The sequence below is a fragment of the Electrophorus electricus genome, chromosome 9 (genome assembly GCF_013358815.1).
Source record: "Electrophorus electricus isolate fEleEle1 chromosome 9, fEleEle1.pri, whole genome shotgun sequence".
Taxonomy (NCBI): domain Eukaryota; kingdom Metazoa; phylum Chordata; class Actinopteri; order Gymnotiformes; family Gymnotidae; genus Electrophorus; species Electrophorus electricus.
Genome location: NC_049543.1, coordinates 7,556,156 through 7,568,457, shown reverse-complemented (window position 1 = coordinate 7,568,457; position 12,302 = coordinate 7,556,156). Strand labels below are relative to the sequence as shown.

Genomic DNA, 12,302 nt, shown 5'->3' with positions numbered 1-12,302 from the left:
ATTATCGGCATTGCTGAAAATCATTAACAAGAATGCTGGCTAGGGAAATAAAGAGTTCTTTGTAATACTTTGCAAAATCTGGTGATAACAAAGAGGACTACCTTTAATTGGAAATGACTATATTTTTTTTAATCAGAAATGTGCAAAATATGACCTTCTTTTAGGCTGTAGGAATAACAATAAGCAACTTTAGATGAGCCTCAATTATCCAGCACTGCCTAAATTGGTAATTAGTGTATTGAGCCAAAACGCTCTGTAAAAACCATATCAAGACAAGGGACCATCGGTTCTGCTAGGACATCTGGACTTCAGCATATGAAGACATCACCTCCTTTACGTCAGCACTGTAAGCTACAGGCAGAAGCATCAGGATTAGTTAGCATACTTCTGACCCCACTAATAATAATGCAAAAAATAAAGAAATATATCAGGTAATTCAAAATAATAACGGATGCGTGGAGAGTGAGCTGCAGTACTTCAGCCTGCCACTGGGTCAAGCGTGTGCAAACAGGCGTGTTCTGCTTGACTGGACTCTCTCAGAGAAGCTCGCAGACTTTTTCTCCTTTAGTCCCTGCAGCAAAGCAGTTGACTTGATTAATTGCAATACTTAATTTGTCATTAAGCTTGATTAATTCCATTAATCTTTCGAGTTGGAATTCGCTCTGTAATGTCACTGATAATCGATTATTCACCATGGCAACTGTTCTAGAAAAGACATTTAGAATATCTAGATCTCGGTCTCATAGAGTTTGCATGATTGTGAGAGAATTTCCATTTCCATGAAGTGTAAATATAGAATTTTCTATATAGCTTATGTTTTGCAGTAATAAAGTATAAAGCTTTAAAAAAAAAATATGGTTACCATTTTGGACTGCCACAATTTGCATAGTGTTTAAATCTGTATTGTAGAATGCTGAATCTGCACCTGTAGTGGCTTTTACAGACTAACACTTCTGGGTTTTGTCAAGTATCACAGCTAATTTTGCTCTACTGGGTTTTGTCTGTAATATAAATTGTTTGCTAGGCAACAGAATAAAATGGCGCATCAAATTAAATTTAAAGTAGAGCAGACAAATAAAATCTACCACCAATTAACCAATTTACAATAAACTAAAATGAGCTTTGTTAATAAAGATTGGCTGTGCTTGGCTGGCTGACAAACCCTGCCTCTTTCTTTGCCCCCCTCAATCTGTGATTAGTGATTTCACCGAGTCTACCTGACAGAGATGAAGCTGGCTTTCAGCTCCAGACGAATGTGCGTGATTAGGCCAAGCACTATGGATCTGGTGCTGGTGTGCCAGCTTTAGCAGGAGCCTAGAGGTTCATCGCACTCACAGGCTGAAGGTGAAAAGGACGATTGCTGAGCTCACACCACTCGATCTGCTGGCATGTAAAAATTCACTGTTCCATTCACACAATTTTGATTCTCATTTTTTCCATCAAAATTAAAATCGTTCTGAGAAGTTTATAATATGTGCTGTGTGTTGGAATCATAGATGGTGAAAGCTAGTAGAAGCTAGTTGTTATAGGTAGGCATATAAAGATTGGTGGGTAAAACACGCCTTTAAGAAGCTTTACCAGTCAGTGCTAACAGGAAGTACAATATGCTACAACTGGGAAAGTTTAAAATTAAACTTTACAGTAATATTCATTGTTCATTGTTATGTTATTATGCTTGGGTAAAGTTGATAAAGTGTATGTGGTCACAATGCAATGACCCAAAACACTTCCAAACTGTGTTCTTAGTTCTAGGTGTTTGTCGCAAAACTGCAGCACCAGCACAGCTCCTGGCTTATTGCACATAGTGAGAAATGGTGCTTGCCAAAGACCTGGCTGGAAGTGATCAGTTACCATAATGAACAATGAGTGAAGAGCCTGACAATAGCTCTCTGGAAGTGGAGATAAGAGATGGTTTGCTGTGGTTTTGTTGGAGTGAGGTAAATGGTGTTAGCTCTAGTCCTACTTTCCCAGGCACGAACCCACATGCCTGATTTAATGCCCGGTCATAAACATCCAGCATGATCGCAGCAAAGCTGTCTGGCCAAGGGAACTCAGAAGTAGTAAAGAATGCCCTGCAGCCTGTTTTAACTGCAGGGTCTTTAACATCTCACATCCCGTGTTGATTCAACTTGCTTTCAGTGGACCTAAAGAACAGGCAAACACTGCTCTGCTAGTGGCCCAGGATTATCTCAGTTCTGTTATATCACTGGCTGTTGCTTATTATATGAATATTTATAATATTTAGATATGTTTTAAGAGGGAGTGTCACTGAAGATCTGGGTCAAAAGCGCAGAACAATGTTTTTCATGGTTTTAAAAGGATTACAAGCTTCTGGAAAACAGTAATTCCAACTAAATACCCAGATGTCAAAACCAATCTAGAAGTTGTGATGTGGAAGAAGACAAGTATGGGGGAAAAAAAACAAACAAAAAACAGTCCTGGTTTTAAATGGCTTCTCACTCACAAAACTTCCAAAATGCTGCTGCTTCTTCCTCTCTGATGACGATTTGCCTGCGTGTTAAGCACGGCAGCCTGACTGTGTACTTGGTAGAGTTAATGTGCAGCCAAACAAACTGAAATGCACTGAGAAGCAGAGGAGATGGTACCTGCAGCCACTGGGACTGGTCACTGTGGCCGGCTGTCCAGGCATTGACCTTTCCCTGCTTGTCCAGCCGAGCTTTGCCGGGCTCCCAGGCGAACATGTCCATGTTGAGCGTTCGGAAAACGCTGGATGCCGTGATCTGGTAGTCCTGAACATGGCCAGATTTCATGCCCAGTGGCTCAGAGCATCCTGCAAAGAGGAATTGCATACAATTAACCCAAGGCTCAAGGCCACTACAGCAGACTGGATGTCAAACATGGAAATCGTCCCGCACATGCTGGGTGGGTTTAAAGCTCCTCCACTCAAATAATCTTTAGCAATTGAAAAAGCATTGCGGAGGAAAATGGACACTGTTGGGGCTGTTTAGACATTGTTCCACACTTTATCAAGGTGCTGTGCACAGCAACTGAATGGAAGCCTGGTTTAGCCTGAGACCAAAGTTAGAGATTATATTTTTTGGAGGAGCCTTTGCAGTAAAGACGATACAGTCCATTAGCCCAACTCCACTAAGATGAGGAATGTGGAGTTGGGGTAGATTTTCAGGATTCAGGATAACAAATTGGCCTTGAACTTCTTCACTTATGGCCTTTGACATTGTTACAAGGCTGCAAAATATTTTCTTCCCCAGACGTCTTTTAAAGCATGGGCACAAACAGTAGCAATGAAAATGCACATTAGCATGCACAGATGTTAGTTGTCATAAGAAAACAACATGTAACACTGTGTACACTCTTACAGGTATCCCTACTGTATTGAAATATTTCAGTATAATATAGTGTGACGACAGTATATTCACATTTAATTTCATTATTAATTTTTCAGGTTCAGTATTATGAAACTGTCATAGAAATATGTTTTTCTAAAACTGCTAAAAGAGATTTCTTTAACTAAGTTTTGGTAATGAGTATAAACAAAATAACAGTTTGTAATAATAATAAAATAATAATAATAATAATAATAATAATACTAAAATAATAAAAAAAGAGTTCCAACCCATGAGTTCCAACCTATGGTGGAAACTAACCTGACAGCTCACAGCCTAAAAGCTCCATGCGAAGGGTGCAGTGTCTCCTGCAGACCTGGGGGTAAATCCTCACGTACTGGGCCTCGACGGGTGGTGTGAATGAGATAGCTGAGGGGGTGTTGTTGTCAATGTTTCCCCGGAAGATCTGAAAATTGATGGCATGATAAAGACAACACAAATATTGTTGTTGTTCTTAAAGGTCTTACCAATCATGGCCTGTGTTGTAAAGCTACTGAAAGCAGTTGCAATTGCTGTACAATGGGGACTAATGCATTGAAACAGGCTATTGTGACTGATGTGACCTAAATTAGTATTTAATGTTAGAATTGATAGATAGAAGAACTGCTGAGTAACTCCGGGAACAACAGGCCCTCTAGTTCTTGGAACATCCCTGTCACAAAGCCAATAAACAACATTAATAAACAACTTCAAGTTCACCCATGCAGCATATGACATCAGATAGACAATTTAACACAATGACACGGAACAAGAAAAAGAACATCCCAGACAAAAGCAGACAACAACATAACAGAGAACAGCATTTTTCACCCATAGTTATTAGAGGAGATTGTACAAAAAATTACATTAGCAGTGGAAAGAGAACCTGGCTGATAGGAGATGCAGGGAGGGGTTCCATCAAAAATAATCACCCATGCCCGGCATCACCTGTGGCACTCCTTCCTCTCCAAACAGAAGAAAAACTCTGGGCTAAGGATCCACTAAACCGGGAGGGGTGGCAGTGGTTTTGACATGACGTGAGGTGCAAGCCGCTAATGAAAAAGGCATCTCACCATGTCGTCGTCCGTGCCCTTGACTTTGTAAGTCCTCCAGGTCTTGCCGTCATCGCTGGAGGCCACTTTGTAGGACTTGACGTACTCTGGGCTCCCGATGCGCTTGGCCCCCTGGGTTATGAGCCCCGTGACCCGCATCCTTCTCTGCAGGTTTATCTGGGGGAGAGGACAAAGAGAACAGGGGAGAGAGAGAGGAAGAAAGAGAGGTAATCGGTGGTGACCTTCTTATGTAGGCTCACAAAAAAGGGCAGATTGAAAAGGAGAGACCAAGAGAGAGTGATAGAGAGATAGATAGATAGATAGATAGATAGAGAGAGAGAGAGAGAAAGACAGAGAGAAAGACAGAGACAGAGAGAGACTGTATTAAAGGAAATAACAGAGCAACAGATCATGGATGCAGTGAGTTTCCAGCTTATTTGCATGTACAACATGCCTCATACTAAGAGCACACATAATACATGTACATTACATGTGCTTGTTCATACATAAACACAGGCTCTGTCCCATCTTGGCTGGTCTCAATTCATCTTGGTACAAACTGAATCAACACATAGGCTGTCATCCTTGAGCACACAGCAGGCCTGTAAATTCCTGGGCTTTGATAAGGACTCTTGCACCACTCAACGCCACAAACTCGTCTATCTTACTTACACAGAATGCCTAGAGACCCTGCACGCGGTTGAGGCATTTAGTCTACCTTGAAATGGCGTGTGAGAGCAGTCAGTCAAAGCTAGTGACGCTCTGCCTAAGGTGTAGCCCTGCCTCTGAGTGTGTGTATATGTGTGTGTGTGAATGTTGGGCAAGGGGTTATTGTAGAGCATGGAAGGGGCGGGAGCGGAGAAAACGACGGCACTTTCACACAGGCAGCCATGAAACGAGGGCAAAGTAATAGTTATGATACACAGCATAAAGTGATTTGTTATACCACTGAGTGGGGTGGGGGTGGATAATGCACACGTGCGAGAACTCGGCCGTCAGCCGCACTTGACGACAGCTAATTCACCAAGTTAGAGCGGGGCAAGCGATGGCTCTCCCTGCAGCCTGCACAAATCACTGGTTAGATGTGCTCTTCTATCTGAGCAATCTCCACGGAGATGCATCAAAGGGGCCCTCGGCCGCATGGCTCGCTGGCCCCACCGCTCTGAGACAAATACGTATCATTACGCCTCAGGCCGTATTCTCATCTGGCACGAAAGAGATTATTTAGTCATCCAGCGGGGGCCCCCTGGGCTTTTTTAAAAATCCAATTAAACGTACGGTGAGCGGGTCTAATGTTTGGTCGTACGTCACGTATGGCTGGATTTGTAGTCCTGCTGCTGAATGCATGGAGCACGGTGGCAGGATTGGCATTAATCTGCATCACAGGTCTCACCAGCAGAGAACATGGGCCCTTCCAGCTGAAGGGCTTGAGGGGTTCTCCACACTGCTGCCCAACTGTCTGCACACTACTAAGGTGAAATAATGGTCCTTTTTGGCTCCGTTTTTGAAGAAAAATGAATGAATTTGGATCCTTATAATAGAATGAAGTCAGTATACTTCCAGTTTTGGATATCTGAATACGCTTAATCATTATATTAATTTAGCTAATTGTTTTTTTCTTGATGCAAAAGGTTAGACTTTCTGGACACAGTTCATATTTGTCCTAAGTATCTAGTTCGTCAGCGAGACAAGATCCTTTTTACACATCTAGCACATCTGTAGGCCTTTCAATTTACTCACTGCTCTCTAATTAATGTACTTTTCATTTGTCATTTTCATTTGTTTCCCTAAAGCTCAAACAATGGTGGCCAATTAGGAATTAGGTGGGCGTGACTAAAAGGCCATAACACTGGTAATTGGAGCAATGCATCACAGCCATAATGGCCACAGATGTTGGAGTCACTTCATCTAATAGTGATGCATGCACATTTCTGGCACGGTCACAGGAAGCAGAGGGAACATCTGTCGCCACAATATTTGTCAGTTTTGAGGAAATTGTTTGGGCCGCATATGACTGACATGAAAATGGCTGCGGCTCCCAGAAGCCGTCCATCAGCCTGACGCCCAGTCAGATGCAAGTCATTCAGTCATCATTGTCTCTATTCGCCAGCCACTGGAATATGGGAGAGGGGGCAATGGCTTTGGATGGGAAGGGAGACCACTCTGCACATACACACAGACATATGCTTGCACATTTCCATGCACAGATAGATGAGAGACATTAGTCAGACAAAAAGAAATAGATGATCTCTGAGAAAAAAAAAAAAGATAAGCAATGATGTCTAAAGATCCATGGAGTTGTCCAGTTTTGAGTTCATCCTCAGTACAGTTTGTTCCATGGCTACCCTCTCTTTCTCCGCTCCTGCCTTACACCTGTGTGTGAACTGAATCACTTAAACCTACTGGGGCTAAACATTTAACATGACACCGGATCCTTCAAGTCACTTTTCAGAACGTTTCAAATATCTGGGCTCCCTGCCGAGGCAGAGACGTGGTTTCCCCCACCCCCGCAACTCCAAAAATGTGGTTGCAGGTAGCCACACGGATCATTTCAGTCAAGCAGTTGCGTATAACTGCAAGCTAACACCCATGAGGGCATTCAGCACACGCCTACTCACTGCATTAGCATTGACTTCTTCACAAGTTGCCCCTGCCTGTGTGTATGTGTGTGTAACTTTCTGTGTGTGTAAGAGAGAGATATGAAGTACAAGCAAATGAAATAAATACATATTTAAGATGCTATTTGCTTCTGTATATTTATCAGTTCTGGTAATGAATGAATGATATGGCTGATGTGAGGAAAGATATGGTCTACATTGTCTCTTCACGTGCTTCTCAGTTTTGATGGGTCTATTTCCATATTTTCAGCTCCTTGTTGTTGATGACATTCCCGTGATGGCATCAGCTTGCCTTTATGCCATCCTGCCATTCTATGTCCTAAACACAGAATGGGCATCAGAAGAACAGCACTTGCTTTTAGAAAGCGTTTGGTCACTGGGCTGAATGGCTGAAAGACTAGTGGAGCGTGAGCTAACTCCACTTACTGTGTTTTACTGCTGGCCTCCCCGACCATGTCGTCAGAAACGGCCTGAGTTACTGCTCTTGCACCAAAGCAGCGTTCATTTCACTCCAGGCTGAGGTGTAGCTCATGGGTAGATGGATACTTTGTAGCTCAGAGAGCAGCAGGGAGGTCGAAAGGCAAAGGAAGAGAAAGCACTGGGATGGGTCCTGACACTCAGCCACTGACACTGAGGCAGACCTTGTACTTCCTAAAGCCACAAATGCAGCTGCTACAGTAAAATAATGAACTACCATGTAGCTTAATTATTTTACCTTATGCATAACCTCAGTAATTGTCAATTACTGCAGAAAACAAACTGAATGTTTTTTTTATTTAATATTCTTTTGTGTTTATGACCTGTTTGAGTGTGAGAGAGAAGGACTAAACTAAACATCAATCCTTCAGTCATTAAATTGTCTAGAGTGTGAAATACAAATCGTCCATTCCGAGGAAGAACAAATTTCCCCTGAGTATCACACAAACCAATCACAGACGATGAGACAGTGAAGATGCATACACGACACACAAATCTCTCCCCATTCCTCCCTGTTTTATCGCTAACTCACTTTCACCCATTTGTGCGAATACACACACACAAACACACACACACGTGCGCATACACACACATGCACACACACGCACACATGCACACACACACACACACACACACACAAACAACAGTAAACAAAATTTCTGTGATCAATTATTAACAGCTGTAGGTGCTGGTGTGATTTATTTGTTACTGAATATTACATCACCCTAGGCAGCACTGAGTGAAAGGGGAGGAGAGATGAGAGGGGAAAAAGGGAGTGGACCAGTTTGAATCAGTCAGAAAGGTGCACGAGCACCTTAAGATTTAACCCGCCATGTGAGTGGCGTACCCAGGATTCTCCTGTCGCCATGGCGAAAAGAGGTCACGTGCCAATCATCGGAGCGTGTTGATGTAAGCCCGCCCACTGTCCACTGTCCCACTGTCCCCGGGCTGTCCCCCCACCCTGCCCCGGATCCTCCCCAATCCCGCCCCGGATCCTCCTTCGTCCCGAGGTTGTACCCCCCCACTCCACCCCGGATCCTCCCCCATCCTGACTCACCCTTCGTTCCCCTGCAACTCCCCGGTGCACTGTTCCAAAGCGCCAAGCTCACTCTCCCACATGGCATCATTAAAGTCAGACAAACACCCAAAGCACTTCATGTTCCCTCATCTCCCCTCACTGCTTCTCCATCTCCCTGTCTTACTCTCCGAGCCTGTCACTGTCACTGAGGGAAACAGCCAGCTGCCTTCATTGGCTGTATTCTCTGTCTGTATATATTAAAGATATATTTTTTTAAATGTATTTTGCTTAGAGTATGTTCTTAAAGTTGCAGGAACGTGGGAGAAAAATAAATGGCCAGATAATAATAATAATAATAATAATAATAATAATAAATCTCTGGTTTATCATAGCTACTAAATTAAGCTAAAATTGAAATAGCCAAACTGTGGCTGTAATAACACCTAAGTGGAATCCAGGAAAGTTTTATAAACCTCTAAAACTGCATGTAGGTGTAGGTGATCTCATTCTTTAACAGCTATTTTCAGCAGGGTTATTTCAGTTAAAAAAAACCTATGAAATACCATGTCTAATAATATGCTTTCACACATTGACCTAAAATGGAGAGCATAGAGCATGTAGTTCAAGGCGCTAGAAACCCCTAAGTCATGGGTATACTCCCAAGGTGCAAACATGCCATCAAAACATGCTGTCAAATGCTGGTAATGCATATTTTTATATGAAAAACCCTACAGAAATAAACTGAAACTAAACAGATTTTCACACAAAAGCATAGGTATACAAACAGGTATACTTTTGTATACAAAAGTAGGTATACAAAAATCCACAAAACAATAAAAACACAGAGCCTTGCCTTTCACAAGAGTTCTACTGATCTGTCCCATTTCCCATACAAAGGGAAAGAATGCAAAATCCTGTAAATACCAAGAAATTTATCCTGGTATTTTATCAGACTATAAACCAGCAAAGTGTGACAATATCAGAAGCGAATATGGTAACACTAAGTTCCAAACATTTAATTCAAATGTATTCCTAAAGGGTAAAGGGCTTTACACAGTGCTGTGCAGACAACAGATGCCATTGAGAAAACTCATTAAATCAAGCATATGTTGTTCTGCATTTTACGAGGGTTTGCTTAAGGAAAGAGTCAGATAGGAAGCCACTTGCTGGGAAAGGGAAAGCCAATGGTCTGAGACTTGTGATTGCATGGGATATCATTCAAATGTTTTCCACTGCCAACAGTGGCAGAAATGTTGTTCGTAGTGATGGGACCAAAAAAAACCAAACATTTGCTTGCTGACTGTATCGAGATTTACATGAATCAGTTTTGGTACTTTTCTTCTTCGAATGCTAAATGCTACCATGTAAATGTGCACAAAGCGCCACTGATCTCAGAACAGATCCGCTGCGTCTCCCACAAGACAAGACGAGAGCCTCTCGTTAAGCTGCCTGGCTTGGCCATTGCGGCGTGTGTGAGTGTTTGGGTTAGCTGCGCATTCATTCGACGCTAACGGACCCTTGTGCGGGCATCTGTTACCTGGATCCAGGGCCATCTGTCGTTCTCGGCGGCTGTCCAGGCGTTCACCAGTCCCTTCTTGTTGAGGCGGGCGAAGTAGGGGTACCACTTCTGCAGGCCGAATAGGGCGCGGTGGGTGGAGGAAGCGGTGATCTGCTGGTTGGAGATGATGCCTCCCTCCATGCCGAGCGGGCCAGAACATTCTAGCCAAGACACAGAGAGGACATCATCAAATCTGCACACTCCCTGTTTCAGATAAAAGCAAACAGAGGTTAAATTATACATTTCAGGCTTGGGCGTTGGGTGTTTAACATGGAACTCAGACTCAACATAACACATCATACGTTGCACCTGTGTAGTGCTGTTGCTCCCAGGTTATTCTGTAGTGTGTGCCTTTTCAAATAACCTTGACCTAATGACCTTGACTTCATTTGAAATTGAAAACTGCTTGCTTTTCAGTGATAAAGTGCTGAAAGGCTATAGCTTATCCTGTTTCTGAGGTAGATACTTGCTCTTAGTCCCTATCCCCTACAGGAGACTCGGCCACTCCGCGGGGGTGGGGTGGGGTGGGGGGGGTTTGTTAGCATGTATGGCAATTATGGCCTTAAAGTACTCGCTCCCATAAAAGTGGGAATGACCGTAACCTTGGATGACAGCTTCTGAGTACTGAAGGTCCCCAGTGCCTTTGTCAGGATCCTGTGGTGTGAGGACTTCCATCACAAACAAGGCTTTGAGGATTTCTTTAGAAGACACCTTGTTTTGTTTCAGAATGGCTGGTTTACAGTTCATGAATCCCATTGGGCTAAAATGCTTTTGCTGTGTGAACATTTAAAACATGTGGCTTCTTTAGAAATAAATGTCATTAAGCTTTCTAAAGGTGTAACATACATAAAGAAATGCTATCTGCCTTGTTTCAGGATTCTGTCTTAGTTTTTACCTCCTTTTAACTTTTGTCACTAACATTTGTAGTGCTGAAATTCTGCCAATGTCTGACAAACAAAATGTGGAACTGCTCTTTTATTTGAATTGCCTATGATATCATTTTTAACAGTATAACTTAATTAAATGTCCAACATCTGGGCTGCACTAAAGAAATTATATTTTTAAAGGATTTAAAGACTTGGGGCTCTATTTTTGCAGACACAGCAGAAGAGCAGGAATAAGGCATAAGACGGTGCACAGGCACATGGGTTTGGCAGAAATGTTGTTTGCTATTTTCATGACTGGCGGCAAAGACACTAATCCGGCTCAGAGCGCCACAATTACAAAAGAGCTTGGGTTAGCCTGAGCACATGAACAACAGGTGCAGTTAGGCATGGTACCACAATATCCAATCAAATAAACTCTTCTCGTTCCCCTTAAAAGCCTAGCATGACCTGGCGATACAGTGAGGGAAGAGACATACTTGTCAGGGAACTACAGAGTTGCCATAGCAACATGGGGTTATATTACATAATATTCTCTTCTTTTTATAATAAAAACTGTTATTGACAACAATAACGCAATAATTATTAACAATACCAACAATAATTCTAGTAATGCATATTATTATTTTCATTATTATTGTTTTCACTGTGATGAGAATAAAATTACTGTTTACACAATGTGCTATGACTAAATTATTTAAACTATATAATTGTCGATGTGTAATGGCACACAAATTGTCTGATTCACAATTAACAGTTACAATAGAATTGTTTATCCTTGTGAAAAAATTATTAAATCATTTGAATTTAGCTAGTAATTTGGAGATATATTTTTAGTGGGGTGATGTTCGCTGTCAAAATCCCATTGTAAGAAACTAGACACATCTTTCTGTGGCTGCTTGGAGTGAGGAAAACTCCATGATGCACTTGTGTTTGTGATAAGAGCAGGTCGGAGGAGAGAAAATATTAAGACAAAATGGGATCAAAACGAATGTTGCACCAGTGGATTTTTAAATGTCACACCCCTTGTTGTACCACTACATTCACCTTGGCACAGGCACATTTATGTCTGTTCAACAAATTAACAAATTGCAATAAATGCATTTGCGCCCTACAAAATGAGTGAAATCTAGCGTTTAATGCCCTAGAGCAGCCATGAAATTATCGCCCTAGAAAATGGAATGTCCTTGTCTTTGTTAATGAAATCCCTTTGTTTTGTGTATGTGATGCATTTCACAGCATATAAAAAAAATGCCCAGGTCGAATTGCCAATAAGTGTGTAGAGGTGTGGGAACAAAACAGTAAAAGTGTATGATGTAAAGACAACTTGAGTCAAAGCCGTCTATTCTGA

The 12,302-nt window shown here is 42.1% G+C and overlaps 1 protein-coding gene across 3 annotated transcripts in view; it reads right to left on the bottom strand.

Annotated features, from left to right (window-relative positions):
- Positions 1-12,302, bottom strand: part of edil3a (EGF-like repeats and discoidin I-like domains 3a) — a 112,302-nt gene that overhangs the window by 28,198 nt on the left and 71,802 nt on the right. For all 3 annotated transcript variants that reach the window (XM_027015065.2, XM_027015066.2, XM_027015067.2), the window contains 4 exons: positions 10,047-10,228; positions 4,418-4,573; positions 3,627-3,771; positions 2,607-2,791 (listed from right to left, as the gene is read on the bottom strand). In XM_027015065.2, coding sequence (XP_026870866.1) covers positions 2,607-2,791; positions 3,627-3,771; positions 4,418-4,573; positions 10,047-10,228 — 668 coding nt within the window. The remainder of the gene's footprint in view (positions 1-2,606; positions 2,792-3,626; positions 3,772-4,417; positions 4,574-10,046; positions 10,229-12,302) is intronic.